Below are 19,974 nucleotides of genomic sequence, written 5' to 3'. Positions count from 1 at the left end.
GCCACGTTTCAAGTTTCTTGTCTTCACGCTGTAGAAAATCCTTTTGTTCCTAAGTTAATGCAGGCTCTACTTTATTAACTGTTTTAATATGTTCATCTTCTTGCGGAATTAAAGTATAAAAAGAAAAGAAAGTCAGTTGCCTCAAATTAGCATCCATGTAGTAATTCCCCCCCTTTTTTAACAAAGGAAATTGTCATTTGAAATCTCTTTGTTGTGGATAATAAATGTTCTCTCGCAGTAAGAAATGGAAAAGTAATTTCAACTTACAAAAATAAAAATTTACAAAGCACACCAACACAGTTCTTATAGAGGCTCTATGGGCAATTTTAGTTCAGCAAAGAACTCCCAACACAATGGTAAATACAGACAACAATGTGCATAAAAAGAACCAGATTTAATCCACGTATTTATTATTGTATATTTAAAATTTTACATCCCACTTTCCTCATGAAAGAAAGCGAAGGTGACTTTCACCAGTACCCTTGCTACATTGATTAGTTTCCCCAAAGTTAGTGTACAGTCAGCTGAGCTTGAACATTGGACAGGGTATAAAGAATCTTGGTCTGATTTGGTATGAGAGGTGTTTGTACTTTTCCCCCTACTAAGTATCATAGTGGAAAAATGTGGATCTTACACACTGAGTACAGCAGCTGCACCTGATCTTCTGCAAACAGCCCATGCCCCAAAACTTCTCAAGAAAACTTAAGAAATGCCTTTACCTGGCAGTATGCAACACAGAAATCCCTGACATAGAGACAGTCAGAGAAAAGTGGAATAGAGTAGTATATACCCATGTAGTATATACCCATGGTGACAGCAGTCACAAAATTAAAAGATGCCTGCTCCTTGGGAGAAAGGCGATGGCAAACCTAGACAGCATCTTAAAAAGCAGAGACATCACCTTGCCGACAAAGGTCTGTATAGTTAAAGCTATGGTTTTCCCAGTAGTGATGTATGTAAGTGAGAGCTGGACCATAAAGAAGGCTGATTGCCGAAGAATTGATGCTTTTGAATTATGGTGCTGGAGGAGACTCTTGAGAGTCCCATGGACTGCAAGAAGATCAAACGTATCCATTCTTAAGGAAATCAGCCCTGAGTGCTCACTGGAAGGACAGATCGTGAAGCTGAGGCTCCAATACTTTGGCCACCTCATGAGAAGAGAAGACTCCCTGGAAAAGACCCTGATGCTGGGAAAGATGGCGGGCACAAGGAGAAGGGGACGACAGAGGACGAGATGGTTGGACAGTGTTCTCGAAGCTACAAACATGAGTCTGACCAAACTGCGGGAGGCAGTGGAAGACAGGAGTGCCTGGCGTGCTCTGGTCCATGGGGTCACGAAGAGTCGGACACGACTAAACGACTAAACAACAACAAACAACAATACCCATGCAACACCTGCAGAATTGAAAAATGATCTAAGTAACATTAAAACAGCCACCTGTGCCATCAGACAGAGTCCAGTCCAACAGTAAATACTTCACTGAGTTTACTGGATACCAACATACCTTAAGCACCTGGGCATTATACCCATGGGCAGCTTTTGGAAATGTAGTCAACCACAGGCAGACCCAACTGACCTACGGTATTCAAACCCTTCTGGAAGGAAATGCAAACTAGAGTCACTCTGGTCCTAAACAAATCTCTGTCAATAAACACTGCAATTGTAATAACTGACCACACATATTGTGGGAGGGCAGAAAAGGTGGTTCCAGCAGGCCATGTTCATAGCTTCCAAGAGATCTATAACAACGTTTTGAAGCTTTTTGCAGAGTAATCTCCTGGACCACAAGAAGTGAGTGGTTGATGAAGTGCTTCCGCTAGCACAAGGTTTTCTACCTGTGCAACTGAACTGTTCCCTCTCTTTCCCCTGTGTGCCCTTGCCTCCAAACTGTTCTAGAAAGTTGGGGCAACTCCCAGAAGAGATTAAGGGGGCATATGGAGAGAGGAGGGGAGGGGTTCTGATGCACAGCCAAGTTGTTGAACTAGTAGAAGCACTAGTAGATACCACCCTGAGAGGCACAGCACAAGAACTAGAACTCAGCAGTTGCTTAGCTAGGCACTAGACACAGCCTTGATGGTCACCTATTTTTTTACTTGAGCATGTAAATTTGAACACTGCGTTGTTTTAAAGCAATTGCATGAGTCCTGGAATAGGAAAAATACAGGATATAAATATAATGGTGAAGCATGGGGCTGGATCTTTAGCTGAGCAGGTACTCCATTAGGATGACTCTGTCTGGGAGTCCACACAGGGGCCAACGAGCCAAAACAACTCTTCTGCTGGCAGCCTGTGTTGGGTCGTGGCACCCGGTCCACATTGGGGTTGACTCCCCAGCACGGCCGACCCCACTAGGTTCCTATCAGCCGGCATGTGGGCTTTCTGATGCTGGATACATGCCCAATGCCTAAGCAAACCTACTGACATCTGTAATCAATAATGTTGTGGCCTAATTTCAACCCAATACCCATCTCCTACGTTCATTTCCATGTTCTACCCCACACCGGACTGTGGTCATCATGCCTGTGACAGCAATAGTCGGCAAAAATTAGTGGATTTATACCACTAGTAGATTTATGTCCACACGCCAACCTGCTTTAATAATCGTTCTATGAGGCTGCCTCGATGCTACCACATTACTGCTGACTGAAAAGCTATAGCTCAACAATAGAATTCCCTCTCCCTCAGAACAGGTGTGAACTTTATGAATGCACAATAAAAAGGATGTTTCAGAGTTAACTGAAATATTTCAGTGATTGATTATAATTGGTATGGGGGTATTATGGTATGGTATTGGGGGAAAGAGGGAATTATTTTGTCATTCATGTAATGAAGCCTGGCCAATGTTCTCCTTGCTTTCTTGATTTGCCAGTTCTATTCATAGCAGGCTGATAGTAGACATAGCTGTAAAAACCACAGATTGAATGCAAGGTGGTACACAATATATTTGTTAAATTCAGCTACTACTTAAATAATACATATATATGTCTTCTTTATATGTTATTTAGAACTCTGTGTTTTTATTTCCTTTAATTCCTAGTGGCATCCCAATGTAACACGCACACACACACACACACACACACACACGACTGGCATTTTTGGGAGGTGGCTGTTTGCTTGCTTGCTTTTTATTTTTTTTATTTAGAATCACAATTATAGTTTCAGTCAGGTGATGTTTACAAGCCTTAATTACAGCCTAGACTTGAGTCAAGAAACCCCTTGAGTGGATGATCCCATTATCAGAAGGTGGGGAGCCAATTTCCACTGATTTCCCCATCTTCCTGAGAATCTCTGTGTTCTCTGAAAAGCTGCTTTGAAGGGGTTGGGGGACCCTCCAGAAAAAAAAGTGAGGGTGGCATGGGGTATTTGCTGGGGAAAGGGGTAATCAATTAAAATCAACTCCCCTTTTTCCACTTGTCAAACCTCAACTGGGTGAAAAACCTCAGCTGGGTGAAATCCTTCCATTTGTGAAAGAGCATTATTATTATTATTATTATTATTATTATTATTATTATTATTATTATTATTATTATTACTGGAAGGCATAGAATGCTGTAAGCCAGTCAGTAAGTAAAGATTCAAGGAACCAATAGAACCTCTGAGACTAGCCTATGTCCATTTGGATCATAAGGCTATTAATGGCTACTAGCCACGAGGTATGTTTTCTACCTCCAGTGGCAGAGACAGTATGCATCTGAGTAACAGTTGTTGGGAATCACAAATTGGGAGAGCACTGCTGCACCCAGGTCCTGCTTGTGGAATTCCCATACGAGACCCCAAATTCAGCCATATAAGTATGCAGACATTTGTACGGTTTCTGTTATATATAATGCCAAGTTTCCTTTTCTGCTTTCATGAGAAACATATGCCACTTTTATTGTTTTAAAACAATCAGTTAATTAGGGATTCTTTTTACAAAACAGGAATGCAAGCAACATTATTCTTAATATAGATCTACCTTCTGTTTTTTGTGTATCTACCACAGCCTGTAAACTAGGAGAGAATGCTTGCCTTAAGCACTTTTAAAACTATATTTGAATGGCTGTCATGCTCGTTGACTATAGTCTAACAATAGATTTCCAGTGGGTGCACAAATCCAAATCACAGCATTATGTAATATTCAACAATAGTCTGCACTTATATCCCCACAATAATTATGAACTGCACATAAAATATGGCTAGATGTATGCAATAGTTTTTTGAGAATATAAGAGGACAAAAGTGTTGTGCTAGATCAGAGCAAAGACCCATCCAGTCCAACATCCTGTTTGCACTGTGGCCGGCCGAATGGAAATGGAAAGCTTGCAAACAGCACCTTAATTTGGCAGTCCTTTTGCTACTTGTGATTCACAGCAGCTGGTATTCAGAGACATACTGCCTCCAGCCCCTAGTGGCACAACACAGCCATCATGGTTAGTTGCCATGGATAGCCTTACTCTCCATGAATTTTTCTATTCCTCTCTCAAACCAGGCAAGCTGATGACCGTCACTACATCTCGTGAGAGGGAACTGCATGGTTCTAACTCGGGCATAGGCAAACTCTGGCCCTCCAGATGTTTGGGACTACAATTTCCATCCCCCCAAGCTAACAGGACCAGTGGTCAGGGATGATGGGAATTGTAGTCCCAAACATCTGGAGGGCCAGAGTTTGCCTATGCCTGTTCTAACTACATGGTCTTTGGAGAAGCACCTTTCTTTAGGCACTCCTGCATCTTCCATCTTCATCAGTGGCTCCAGGTTCTACAATTATGAGAGCAGGAGAAAACCTTATCTCTATCACTTTCTCCATTCCATGCATCATTCCATAGGCATCTTCCCCCCCCTTAAAGCCCCAGTGTTTTAACCTTTTCTCACAGGGAAGTTGATCAAGCCCCTTGACCATCTTGCTTGCCCTTTTCTGAAACTTCTCCAGCTCCTTAGTATCCTTTTTGAGAATATTCACAGTGTTCCAAGTGTGGTCACACCATAGATTTGCGTAACAGCATTATGATATCAGCAGTTTTATTTCCATGGAATTCACCCTTTTGGGGGGGGGGGTTTGCCACACACTGCACTGACATCTTCATTGAGCTAGGAACTGTGACTTCAAGTTCTGGTCCTGATCAGTCGCTACCAGTTCAGATCCCATTAGCATACATATGAAGTTTCGGAGGGTTCCGCCCACCCTTTCACAATAATATCTGATAAAATAGGTTAATAGATTTTTAAACCCGTATATCAATACATCACATGCATTCCGTATGCAAGGAAACAACATTATGAATATTTATTCAAGCTCGTCGTCCTTGCATTTGAGGCTCATCTGATCAAATCTCTTGATCACATGGTATTTTTTCATTTCTTGAATATAGCTGGCATAGTGAACCTATGAGCATATTAAGCTGCTTTTATGTGGAGTGAGACCAACTGCCTATTTCAACTGGCAAACAGTCCTCCAAGGTTATGCAAGTAGTCACAGCTCTGAAACTTGACATCCTGTTAATTGGAGATGCTAGGGATTGAACGTGAGATTTTGTGTATGCAAATCATGTACTCACCACTGAGCTGTGGCCCCTTGTTCAGTTCTCTAGTTCCTATTAATATTTTCCCCAATTATATAAATTCCTCTTGGCCAATCTACTATAAAACAATCTGCTTTCTGCAGTCCTTTGCTTGCAAATGTTCATCTTCTTCATTTTTAAGCTGTAGATTTCCACACTGCATCAACTTTCACCCAACACTATCTTCAGTGGAGATTATACATGTTTTGCAATGCTTTTCATTTAGTCATAGTTAATTTTGCCTGTCAGTCAATGATCTTCATGTAGAATTTCAAGCCAATTCTTGAAGTTCACTAGAAAATGTTCATTTGTTGTTGTCTCTCCCTTTCTCTCTCTTCATTGCTGCCAGCATTTCTGAATCATCATCAGTTGCAACAACATTGATCAGTACTGCCTGCCTCTCAAAATGTCAAACATTTATGTTTATGGTTTTTGTCCAGATGATATTTTCAGGGTTTGTGAAGGAAATCCCTCTCCAATTATTTTTGATGTTGACTGAAAGTGAACAATGGCTAATTAGCAGCTAGCATGACAAGAAGAAATGTTCATCATTGAGAGGTAGTTGGGTATGGTATGATGAACTAATGGGAAATGGAAGTTCTGCCAATGATGTCAGCAAAACAGAATCAAAACTGGGACCAAGATAGGCTCTTTAAACACATTATACTCATTTCTAAGGCTGTAATTTCCCCCTGTCATCACTGATTCCTTCTTTCTCATGAAAGCCTCCTAAAACAGTGTAACATAGGCCACCCATAAACATTTCTGTTTTCAAAAGTACTCCATAAATCTTCATTATTTTCACTCCAACTTCATTTGCTGACAAGGAATAAACAGCTATTAAAAACACACAGGCCTAGATTGCTACATTTTAGTTGTACATTCAAAGTGTTGAAAGAACTCGAACATTAAAGCTAAGCAATTTACATCGCCAGTGAGACAAAACAAAATGATACAATATCTATTTCGTTTAACATTAAAATAAACTGGCCATGATCCAGCATGAAGTCAGACACACTAAAGCCCATTCGTATCTGTTATTAACTCCTTACTGGATTGTAGTGCGCGTTATTTGGGGGGGGGGGGGTGATAAGGAAGCAAACAGATTACTATCACCATCACCATGAAATGTTTCAGGGCTGTTTTGTAGGTGTAATGACCCATCCAAAGCAGCTTAAAATAAGAAAACGCCACACAAAAAAGAAATCAAGGGTACAAAAATAACCAAACTCATTCAATCTCCTAAAAAACCAGGAAGCCAATAAAAGGACCTTCTGTGTTTTTTTTTCTGTTTTTACACTGTGCACTGCTTTGATGGCTTCATGCTGTGAAGCAGTCAATAAATCTGTATAACAACAACAACAACAACAACAACAACAACAACAAACAAGGTGGAGAGATGAAGCCACAAAGACACCCACTGCCTGTGGAACACTTATAGAAGAAGTGAATGAAATAAATCAAAAGGGGACCATATTAAGAATCCATCATTCCTTCTTGTTCAATCTGTGGGCTTCTTCAAGCATTAAGCCATTCAATTACAATCATCTGGAGTGGGACCAGTCCTGCATCCACAAGTTGACTGAAGGTCTGAAGAAGCAAACTTCTTGTTTTGCCAACTGGCAGGGGTTCATTTTGGACTTACAAATGGGGTAAAGGGTAAATATTTTCCTTAAACGGCTAAAAGCAAGCTACAAAGCATTACAGCTATGCTTACGGTCCCTGTGGTTTCTGGCAACCCCATCAGCAATAGGGGGTTACGTTAGTAGCCTTGACAATATTTATGCATTCTTGCTACAGCGAAAGATCAATTAGTCATTGGGTGGGTAGCAGTAAGATGAATGGATACTCCCTACAGCAGGTATTGCCACTAGATCCTGCCTTTATCTAGAAGATAAATCTGCTAGATAAGGCTTACCCAGCAGATTGAAGTTCCCAAGGAATCTCGGCACATAACTAGCCATGGGGAAGCAAAGTATTATGGAATACTAATAAAGAGACAGTATTAAGAGTTTGAAGATCCCAGGCCCACAGGATTTCTAGTCCTGAAAGGAGCATTGCTGCATACTACCTAAATCTTCATGCAAGGTGATAGCAACCCTTGCTTCTTTGCATGTATGTCTATGTTCCCATTATGGCCCTGTCCTTCTGGGGAAAGCTTCAGAATTCTTAATAGCGTCTGCTTGCATGTGCCTGTTTTTCAAAAAGCAGACATAAAATGTAGCCTTTCTGGGAAGAGAGGAGGGTAGCTTATGTGGCCATTGGCCACCAACTTGGAAAATCCTCTGCAGTGAACCACCAATACTTTACAGTGCTCAGGAGGGAATAATCTATCTGATGGCACTGTGTGATTTTGTGGATCTCCACCTGTCAATACTATACTGTTCAGATTTGTTATGATCTTTGGTTGAGCAACAAATCTACTGATTGACTGTAAGTTTTAGGCTCATGAGTAAGTATGGGGAGGAATGTTAAAACTATAGAAAAAGTGCACCAGAACACAATGCTCCTCAACCTGCAAAATGTTTCAATTGAGGATCGCTTTCTAAAGAAAGAATGTGTTCAAACAAACAACTAACAACCTGGGTATAAATGAACTTTAGGTTGAATTAAGTTTTATAGCATAGCTTTTTTTTATAACTCTGTGGTAAAATGAAAAGAAAAAGCAAATTCCAGTGAGCTATATTATCAGCTATGTGGCAAGTGAGACTACCAGACAAACCCTAAGCACGACTTTTAAGTGTTTCTTTCAAGACACTGCTAGATTAGTTCGTTGCACAGCTGTGTCAGACACTGCATGAATGACACAGAAAACACATGAGAATTTCTACAGAAGCAGTGGGAACTCTCATTCTTTATAGTTCAAACTATACATCTTCAAAGCAGGGCAAATCTCCACACTAAAGACTACCATATTTCAAAAGTTTGCGAAGCTAGAACTTTGGTGTCAGCATCTGCCCTCGGCGTTGTGGCTACCAGGGGTAGGCCAAGTCTTTGCTGAAGATTTGTAGCATGCCTGTATCAAAACACTGCTATGGTTTTGTAGAAATATGCACTGGTTTGGCAACAGAACCTGTTTCCACAGTTCTGATTTTTTTAGAGGATAGGTAAAGAAAGACATTCCCTAAGTACTATGAAAATATATATATACAGCCATTCTACCCATCAGGGTTTTTGGTTGTTTTTTTTAGAGCTAAAGTAACTTCTGCAGGTGTTAGTCCAGTGAAATTATGGTAGGGAGTAAATAACAGAATAGCCCTCAAAGACCAAGGAATGATTCTGTCTTTTTTATTAATCGAGAGATGGAAAATCTGCATTTCTCTCTGAAGATCTCACCCTGTAAGTTAAAATTAATAAAATTCTTCATCTTGTGTTACTTCTGCTCATGAAGCTTTGCTATGTGAACAACCTTTACAGAAAAAGGTACCCCATCATTAGCACAGCCCTGCATTCGGTCATAGATGTTCCAACACAATATGCACAAAGGAAGAGCCAGGGGGGGAAAGAAAACTCACACAAATGCCTTGCTTCCAGCAAAACAGCCAACAATCAATTCAGCACAGATAATACCACAAAGAGAATATAAAAAGCACAAGGCATTTCACCACTAAGCCAATGCTGTCTGCATCTGCTGTGTGATCTTTGGGACAGAGGGAAACAGAGAAGCGCTTTCATAAAAGAAATCTACCAAGGCAGAATAGCATTTGCCCAAAGAGCAGCACAAACGGTGAGTGCACAAAGACAGGAAAGAGACAATTCAGCAGTAATAGAAGTAATACTGCTCAACACCAACTGCGTGTCTACTGGCATGACAGCAACATATATGTTGTCATTCCTTGAAAGACAGAGGGAGGGAGAGAGTACCCAAGCATACTTTCGGGGTGTATGTGGATACTGACCTGGGCTTGAGACAGGACTAGTAGTAGTAGGCTCAATAATTTCTACAAAAAGGGAAAAGGAAGAAAAAAAAGAACATTTGGATATTAATCACATATGGAAGACAAATACAAAATGAGACAGTCATCGGTCATGGTCATGCAACAGATAATGCTTATGAGGTTAACTTAGGAAACAAGGAAAACAAACAAAACCCACCAAGACTTTGGCGTTTTCTGTGAAAATCATGCAGTAAGCAAAAACCGTGTTCATGGGTGACACACATCAGTTTCTTTATTCATGCATCACTAAGACACAGGGGTCAAAATAAAACACTCTGAGAGACAAACTACAGCCAAACTGCCTTTGCTGACCTACCCTTGAAGTTCTCTGATAAAGTTGTCTGGTAGGTGACTGAAATCAGCATACAAAATACACCTTAATATCCATCTTTTAATGTGAATACAGATGTAATTATCTGCTCACACAACGGATTTTTAAAATTTTATTGGGGTTTTTTAAGAATGCATCTGTCCATACAAAGGTCCAAAATTCCTTTCAGTGATTTCTTTTAATCAAGGATTTTTTTTAATGCATCAAATGGACAAAAATGGTGACATACATTTTGGTTTAGTAAATTTGAAAGGAAAGTTTAAAATAATGTTCACAGCAGCTCAGTGAGTCATGAAACAAGGCATTAATTTAAGGTTTTCTCAATACAGGCCAGCTTTAATTTCATTTAATTGGTGGCATTCAATAATGTCCACTCCCCTGTACAATGGAAATCTGCTTGCATAGCAGAATGTAAACTTCTTTCCTTCCCCCTTGCAGCCCCACAACAAAATCGCTCCACAGGGTCCCCCAACCCTCTGGAGCAGATTTTGGGGCACATGGGTGGCAGTTTCAGGGGAGAAAACAAAACAAAAGCCCTGTGTGTTCAAGGGGACACTTCCTTGCACTACATCGCATTCCACCCATTGACTTTTATTAATGGCCAACAAACAAATCATATCAGATTTATAAATATAGATAAGGTACAAACCAGTAGCGGTATTTCAAACCAGAAGCAGTATTTTCACACCAAAGTCCAATTGTCCACAAACACTTTCCTTTGGAATTGTCACACTGATTTAGTGCAAGTTACTTTTAAGTAAGTATCCAATGGATTGTAACATACCATTTTTCACTTTTCATTTCCATCTATATTTTTGTCACTCTCTGCCTGACACAGCATACGCAAATCAAAACCAGGCTAATACACAACTCAAAGAATTAAATTCAAATGACCATTTCTTTAAAATGCTGCTGTATTTGAAATGAAAAACATGTCAAAATTGTGTATCATTATATTCTAAGCACTTTTTTTTGGTAAAATACATTCTTTCAGCTCTCAAAAAAGAAGAAGAAAAGCCACCATCAACTTCACCTATAAATTAGCACATTTTTTAAAATGGAAAACGATTTTGGATTGGCACTTCTCTGATAATTATGCTACTTGAAGACCTTGACCTGCTATGCAGTAACTTCACAATTCCTTTGAGAAGCTAAAATGCATGGCCTTTGAAAGGCTATTATTTCGTATCATATACTGTCAATCATATCCAAGGATTGAAGCCACAGTATTAATTCTCCCTCCCTTTTGCTCAGACAGCTCGTAGTTGCTCTTATGCTGACTTGAAACGCCATGGCATTACTTCAGATCAGAATTCAAGCATCACTCTATTATACGGTAAAAGAAGCAGGGAGCATTAAATTTTCACTCACACTTAGAACACATTAGCTTTCTTGGGGAGTTAACCTAACCCTTTGCACATATTGGAATTATGTATAAATACTGGTAGGGAGGAATTCTTCTACATCTCAGGAGAAGAAATATCCCTGCAAATCAAGACAAAAGTTACAAGTACCAGGAGTTTTATTTCTCCCCTGTGGCACACCAACAACATGCGTTCGCGGAAGTGATGATGGCTGCCAGAAGCTGAAATTGTACATCAAGTGTGGTAGTGAATGCAGCAGATCCAGCACACAGATTAGTATCCATTAGAGAAACAAAAGTACAGTAACTTGAAGATTGCCTGTTGCTGCAGTCCTATCACATTTACAGAGCAATCCAAACCTGGATCCACCATGCTTGATTAGGGGTTGGATGGGGGTGGAGGTAGAGCAGGAAGCCCTGCTAGAAATCAGTGCTCCAGTGCGCCTTTCCAAACAGCAAGCAGCCAGCAGAAATCCCTAGAACAGGAGAAGGCACAGGAGGCAGAAATAGCACAGGGTCTGCTGGATAATGAACCAACTGTGCTGTTATCATGTGATGTTATTGAGACTGGCCTGGGTCTGCAAACAGGCACAGTGAAAGGATCCCCTCCCCTGTTCCCCTCCTTCTGTCCTGTGGATGTGGCAGTGGCTTAACGCAACCCGGGACAAACCTCATGTGGAATGGGAGAGCAGGGTGAGTCAAGGAATGTTTGGTCTGGTTCAAATGTGCTCAAAAGGAACTCTCAGAGTATGGCTGTGGATTAAATAATCTGGCCTGGCATGATCATGCATGGCATGTGTTCATCCTAAATACCGAACTGCAATTTTGCAAGTGCATGGTGGGTGAGATTACCCCCCCAAAAAAACCCTTTAATTGCCCACAGGAAGCTGTCGCTGTGAGCATACTTTCTCCATGTCAGAACTGCTTCCTTCACACTGCAGAGTTAATGTGACTAGCTCAACATGGGAACTAATGCAACCTAAAAATGATAAATAATATATTTGAACTAGGCCCTGGTAAAAACCTAATAGGGTTGGTGGTTGCAAAGAACATGGGGCAATGATTTATTAGGAGGGTGAAATATTTTAAGCAGTCAAGATGAAGCTTATTAGGAAAAACGTTTTACAAAAAATAATAATTCCCTGTTAAAGCCAAAAAAGAGAGAAGTGAAATTAGCAGAGGAAGAAAAACAATTCAGTTGCCAGAAGGAATCCAAATAACCAGCATGGAGTAGAAAGGAACTTTGGCTGGGTTTGTTAAAAGTGCTGGGAATTGTAGCTCTTCGAGGAGCACCCTAACAACTCTCAGGACACTTACATGAACTACAGTTCCCAGGATTCATGGGGGGGGGGGGAACCAAGATTGCCAACGTGGTATAAGAGTACCTTAAATGTATGGTACATATGTGACTTTGATTTAGGGCTCCAAGAAATGTACAAAACACTTTCAATACATCCATAGTTCCCAAGGAATTGTGGTTATCTTTGTTTTAAAAAGCATTATTCAGTGGGGATGATGACATAAATTTTCTCTCTTGCTGTTCTGTGATAACATGTTTGTGTCTTATGGAGCGAATACAGGCTGCGCAGCTATCCCAGAAGCCAGAACTGCAAGAGGGATTGCTGCTTTCACTGCACAGCGATCCCTCTTGCTGTTCTGGGTTCTGAGATTCAGAATATTTTTTTTATTGTTTTCCTCCTCCAAAAACTAGGTGCGTCTTATAGAGCAACAAATACGGTAATACCACATAGCATGATGCAGTGCTGCAGCACGCGAAAGCTACATGCACAAAAGCATCCTGGGCTATTACATGAAACAAGGAGTTGATACTGAATGAACTGACATGCATGATGCAACTGAAGTCCAGTGAATTCAGGGTAGGGGTTGAATTTTCTGCAGACATCTGCTCTTCAGGATCAAGAAATGGGACTCTCTTTCCCTTCCTCACATTACATTTCCCTTCCTTCACATTACTAGTGAGTAGGCTGAATTTTCAGAGGCCCCTTTCAAATAATTCTGTTCACAAATAGAAAACCTCAACTGCTGCATCAATCAAACACTACCAGTTTGAGGGTTCTGCCATACAGTTATCCCCAACATTTGCTCTCCTCACCTCTCAGATGATGGCAAAGAAGCCAAATCTTAATCTGGATAAAATGACGACATTGTGGGTGAGGAAACCAGTTTATCTAGATGGAGGTATGTGATCAGTCCTGGATGGGATGACAGTCCCCCGAGTTAGCAGTTTGGGGGGGTCTTCCTGGATCTGGATCAACCTATGATAGCTGGCATCCATTTTCAGGAGTTCCTTTTATCAGATTCATTTGCCACCTGGGACCCTATGTCGCGAAAGCAGACCTGACCATGGTTATTCGTGTGCTCTGGCTTCATACAGATTAAGCTACTGTAACATGTTCCACATGAGGCTGCTGTTAAAGACAGTTTGGAAGTTCACGTTGGTTCAAAATGAAGCTGCCGTGTTCTTTATGGGGCCAAGCAATCGGAGCACAGAATACATGGTGCTCCTTACAGGAGAGATGCTTTCAGAGAAGGCTCTTTAAAATGGAAACCTTTCATTATTTCCTTAAAACCAGGCCTATAAACCACACCCTGATAAGCTCTATGAAGTTTCTGGCTAATAATAATAATAATAATAATAATAATAATAATAATAATAATAATTTATTATTTATACCCCGCCCATCTGGCTGAGTTTCCCCAGCCACTCTGGGCGGCTCCCAATCAGTGTTAGAAACAGTACAGCGTTACATATTAAAAACTTCCCTGAACAGGGCTGCCTTAAGATGTCTTCTGAATGTCAGATAATTATTTATCTCTTTGACATCTGATGGGAGGGCGTTCCACAGGGCGGGCGCCACTACCGAGAAGGCCCTCTGTCTGGTTCCCTGTAGCCTCACGTCTCGCAATGAGGGAACCGCCAGAAGGCCCTCGGCGCTGGATCTCAGTGTCCGGGCTGAACGATGGGGGTGGAGACGCTCCTTCAGGTATACAGGACCGAGGCCGTTTAGGGCTTTAAAGGTCAGCACCAACACTTTGAATCGTGCTCGGAAACGTACTGGGAGCCAATGCAGATCTCTCAGAACCGGTGTTATGTGGTCCCGGCGGCCACTCCCAGTCACCAGTCTAGCTGCCGCATTCTGGATTAATTGCAGTTTCCGGGTCACCTTCAAAGGTAGCCCCACGTAGAGCGCGTTGCAGTAGTCCAAGCGTGAGATAACTAGAGCATGCACCACTCTGGCGAGACAGTTCGCGGGCAGGTAGGGTCTTAGCCTGCGTACCAGGTGGAGCTGGTAGACAGCTGCCCTGGACACAGAGTTAACCTGCGCCTCCATGGACAGCTGTGAGTCCAAAATGACTCCCAGGCTGCGCACCTGGTCCTTCAGGGGCACAGTTACCCCATTCAAGACCAGGGAATCCCCCACACCAACCCGCTCCCTGTCCCCCAAAAACAGTACTTCTGTCTTGTCAGGATTCAACCTCAATCTGTTAGCCGCCATCCATCCTTCAACCGCCTCCAGGCACTCACACAGGACCTTCACCGCCTTCACTGGTTCTGATTTAAACGAGAGGTAGAGCTGGGTGTCATCTGCATACTGATGAACACCCAGTCCAAACCCCCAAACCCAGCAAATGTTTCACAATGATCTCAGCTAAACAAACTTTTCAAACTAATTTATTTTATGAACATAAGGATTTTGATGGATATAGACATTCTCAATATAAATATCATTACTACACTCAGTAAATATTGTTGCTTTATATAATTTGTGAGAGGAATAGACCTAAAATATTGTTATGAAACAGAATACAAAATGATGTTTTTAATTAACCACTGATAAATCAATAAAAACAAGCTTTAGGAAACAGATTCCAAAGTTAATATACTGGTAATGTGCCAAAAGGGCCACAGATAGACTGACTAGTCTTCAGATTCTGTAGAGATGTTTAGAATGAACTGGATACTGGATTCTGCTTCCTCACCAATTACTCCATTGGGTGTTTCAGAAACAAATGTTTAGTTTTTGATTATGTCATCTATGGGAAATAGTTTCCACAAACCACAAACATACACAACATGCCCAGCTTTCTGAATCCATGCAACTGTAATAAGAAGCTCTTAGATTCAACATATTTCAAATAAAAGAATGATGCTCAGACAAAGAAATGGTGGTATTTTTATATCACTATTATGTGAACATAAGGCACTGCATTTTTCTCCTTCAGGAAAACCAGCAGTAGAACAAAAGGTTGTTCATAACAGTCATGATGTCTAATCTGTCATGTGTTAAGGCTTCTATCCGATTTTTAATGGGAAACATAATTAATTTTTAACTGCCCCATTACAGCCATCCATGCCTCCTTGTAATGATTTTCCCTCACACATGCCCTTAGGGTAGTATATCAAAAGACACTGTATGGGAGAAGCAGAAGTGGTAGACATCTTCAGAAATATTTCCTCGCTATTTATCCACTTATGACTTTGTAACATGATATATCCCAGTGAAAATCCAGAGCAGTAGCCATTTTGCTCTCTCTCCCCCCCCCCCCACAATACAGCAGTACTACAAGGCCATTGGCTGTTTTTAGCCAAATGAAATGGATAAATTAAAACAAGTTTTGCACATCATGGCAACTTTTACTATGCCACAAAGAATGGCAAACCCATTCCTCCCCTGCTCCCCACCAGGGATCCAGAGAAAGCAATGTGTATGTTGTAAAGCTTCAGCATAGAAACATAGGAAGCTCTCTTATACCAAGTCAGACAACTGCTCCAATTAGCTCAGAGTTGTCAACATTGACAAGCAGTAGCTCTCCAGGCAGGAATCTTTCTTGCCCCGCATGGACACCAGGGATTGAAGCTGGGACCTTTTGCATGTAAAGCATGAGGCATCTACCTGTGAGCTACACTCCTTCCCCCAAATCCTGTGGTCCTTCCCCCCAAATCATGTGCATGGTTGATTATTTCTTCTGGTGAGAGTATCCCACTCTAGAAGCCCTATAATCTACAAGGAACGGAGGGGCTGCCATCAGATGGAGGGGTTTGAAATCCTCCATGCACTGATGATGTTTCACTTTGTTCATACCATTCTGCAATCCCTTATTACCTAACGAGACAGAGGACGATGATTTTGAAAGGAAATATTTTATCTTCTCAAGCCTGATTCTTAGATCCATATTCGGAATCTATTTTATTCCATTAAAACAGAGATCAAGCTTCTTTCAAAAGAAACAAGGTTGGCTGAGACTTATCGTCATGCTTACAGTAGACCCATTGAAATCTATGGAATTTAAATTAGTCATGAGTACTAACTTAACTTAAAACCTATCATTTCAATGGGTTCAGTCTAAGCATGTCGAAGTCTGGAGTCAAGCCAGGGAAAAAACCTCCTTCTTCAGATTTAAGCATTTTCAAAATTCTTGTACACCAACTCAGCTACTTATTTGAAATCTTATCAATAAATGCACACTAATGACAGGATCAAAGAACCCCAAACTCCTTCCACGAGCCCAAGAGGGTCTGATTTTCCTTTAACAGGAGCTACAAATCCCCCACCCTTTTAGAAAATTGATTTTTGCACTGAGGGAAATATTTAAAAGCACAGATATGGTGGATTCTTAAAAACTGCAGCATATGCAAACAACTTCACCACTCCTTTCTCATGGATTGGCCTCTTCAGCAAAGTGAATGGGGCAGGTTGTGGGCACAAGTAGCCTTGTTTTCTCTTCTCAAAATAATCTTTTTTAAAAAGCCAACAACCCCCGCCCAAGGATTCTGCTTTTATCCATTTTGAGAAACATAGGTAATCATACAGAAATCATAACACAAATTTCCTCTTCTTGAAAAGAAAAAGAAAAAAGGTTTTGTAGCACACACTGTGGGAAGGTTAAACTGCATCCCACTTAATAACATTTTCTCAGACCACTCAAGAAGATGGAAAATATGCAGCCAATTATCATATCCGGAGAGAAAAAGTCACATCATTTGAATGAAGGAAAGAGAATACTGTTAACAGTTTTAACATTTTGCATCAGGCAACCATCAACTTTCACATAATAGCCTATCCAAGAACCTCAAGGGAACTGAGCAACAGTGGGCTAGTATGGGCTCCAAAAACATGTCCTTCTGTCAGCACTGTGACCCAATACCGCTGCAGCAGAACAGAAAGAATTGGTAGCCCCAATATTTGTACTCCATGCTCCCAACTTCTCATTGTATACTCTTGATAACTTGCATCAGCGGCACTGTGGAACCTGGCCCAAAATGCAAAGGCAGACCAGAGTTGAAGTGCAACATTGCCTTACAATGCCATCCAAATTCTCAACTGCAAGTCCTGCGTCGGGTAGGGTGATGCCGGTTCTATATTGCAACAACATAATATATGACATATTTCTCTGCTTTTCTTTTTCACACAAAATGAAGCAAAAGGCAAAACTATGACACCTCCTTAAGAATATACCCAGGGGCGTAGGAAGGGGTGTGTGGCCTGCCCCGGGTGTCATTCCTGAGGGGGTGACAAAATGGCATACTGCGGGGGGCGGCACTTACCGCAGGACCTGGTCTGCAGTGTGCCCAAGCCACGCGTCTCTCTTGGGAGTGACATGGTGGCTCGGGGGCCTGCGCTGCCCGAAATGGCAGGGTGGGGCTTGCTTCCGCCAGGCGGAGTCCATGGGCAGCTTGCCACAGCACCCCCCCGGGCAGATTGCTGAGGTGCCCCTGTGGGCGGCTTGCCTCGTCCCCACCACTCTGGGTGCCAGAACAGCTAGCTGCGCCCCTGAATATACCACCTGAAGCAACTGCCTCATCTAACGCCATACACAGGTCAAACCTGCAAGTCGATTATAGGATTTACTGTTGTAAAAGTTGGAAAGTATCAGAAAATTGCCCATCTCTGAAACTTCAACAACCTGTAGTTCCTTAAGTCAACATTCTAAAGCTGTAGCAATTAGATCAATGCTAGCAGACAATGATACTGTCATGAGGTTTTTTTTGGGGGGGGCTGGCTGAAATGCCTGCCTTCATCCTAATTATTGGAATAGCCAAGCTAGCTTCCTGGTGATCTGGTGATCCATTCGGAGGAACAAAAGAAGTGTCTCTGTGCAAGATGGTAAATCGGTGAGGAGGTCCTCTCTCTACTCACAGCTATTAGAAGGACAAAGGCAGAGTTGAGGGCAGAGTTTGGAGTGATATGAGAATGAAGCAAAGAAGCAAGTTGGGAACCAAGACAGACAGACAGACAGACAGACAGACAGAGCCATGATTAATTTCTGTCTGAATCCATGTCAGAAGCAAGGCCCTTTTGGGGTGTTAATGCTGTGAGTCCATAGGCTCAGGTTGTATATATTTGTAAATAAACCATATATCATAAAGATAGAACAGACTCCATTGTATTTCATTCCCAAATAAACACAAACCCTGGGTAAGCACCTGAAATTCCTGGAATCTTGCACCACTCAGAGACTGGGGCAGTGCTCAACAATATAAATGAATTGATTGTAGCTCGAGTAACTTGCACAGCTGTGTTACTATGCTTAAAGAAGGGCTTAATGAAAGAACAAACAGGAAAGATTATGGAATCGATAACAATTAAAAAATTAGTAAGCACATCATATCCAAGAAAGACTATTTCGTACATGCTGGTAGGTCTGAGTGTTTTGATTATCTACTGCAGGATGCCGGAGGATTTGTTCAGTCTTTTTTTTTATCTTATGTGAATGTCTCAACTGGTTTATATTCATAGCAAGAGTTACATGCGTGGTGACAACATGCAGAATGGTCCTGTCATCACTCACCGCAGACAAAATGCTGCTTATAAGCAGAACTGTAGACATTTTTATGAAGATTGTTCCTCAGCCTGGCTACAGCTACTAACTGCTGTCGGCTGGACTGTTTTTAGAAGTTCCCCCTGATGATTCTGCTAGAAAAACAACCCCTCAGGAGAAGACTATAGGAAAGACAAGGGCTAGATTAGAAAACGTTACAGCTTTGTTATTGGTTTTACAGTGGAAACAGGCAAGCACAGGACTAAAATTCAACTAATCTCAATTACATATCACAGCATGACCTGGTTTCTTCAGAGGCATCGTACTCACAGCCAATCTCTTCACAGAACTGAACTGGATTTTGCCATGTGACACCCCTTCCCCCTTATCATCAGGGAAAATGAAGCATAAACTGCTTTAAAAGCCTATAACCTCCAAGCATTCCTCATCATGCGATTTCACTGTGTGAGCTCCACCCCACTGTCACATCACCACCACCAACATGCCGTCAGCAGTCCCCACTGCAGAAGGTCAGTTCCCAATGTGCCTGATAAGTGCAGAGCGGGACTGAGATTGAGATCTTTCTGCAAAACTATGGTTTCCTCTTTTCAGTCTGAAATAAGTCTCCTACAAATAGCTCCTCCCTCAGTGCTGCAATAGATGTGGAGAAAGTATGGTAAAAAAACTCCATGAATTCATAACTGGCAGCTTATGGACACACAATTGTTTTCGTAGGACTGTCTGCAAACAAATTCAGGTAGTGGACTGGCAGCCAAAATTAGTTGGAAAAGAGCTGAAGAAGTACCATCCAAGAGAAAGAAAATGGTCATTTAGTGTGTATTATTAGTTAGCATAAAAGTTGGATTCCCTTGAAATACTATTACATTAATTTCAGCTGCCCATTTGTGTCACATTTTATGCTGCAGTTTACTCATCAATTACCAGGATAGCTTTTGCATCAGAATATACACATTATCTTTGAAATACAGACCATTCTAACTTGCAGGAGAAATCTGTCATTT

General features: G+C 41.5%; 1 protein-coding gene across 2 annotated transcripts in view; it reads right to left on the bottom strand.

Moving 5' to 3' along the window:
* NEGR1 (neuronal growth regulator 1) overlaps positions 1-19,974 on the bottom strand; it is a 453,778-nt gene that overhangs the window by 49,151 nt on the left and 384,653 nt on the right. Inside the window, exon 7 of one of the 2 annotated variants that reach the window (XM_053392063.1) lies at positions 9,438-9,479. The exons of the other annotated variant lie outside the window; for it this stretch is intronic. Within the exon in view, the coding sequence (XP_053248038.1) occupies positions 9,438-9,479 (42 nt within the window). The remainder of the gene's footprint in view (positions 1-9,437; positions 9,480-19,974) is intronic. 2 annotated transcript variants of the gene reach the window in all.

The sequence above is a fragment of the Podarcis raffonei genome, chromosome 6 (genome assembly GCF_027172205.1).
Source record: "Podarcis raffonei isolate rPodRaf1 chromosome 6, rPodRaf1.pri, whole genome shotgun sequence".
Classification (NCBI taxonomy): Eukaryota; Metazoa; Chordata; class Lepidosauria; order Squamata; family Lacertidae; genus Podarcis; species Podarcis raffonei.
The sequence above is the reverse complement of the archived record's forward strand: the minus strand, read 5'-3'. Positions and strand labels throughout refer to the sequence as shown.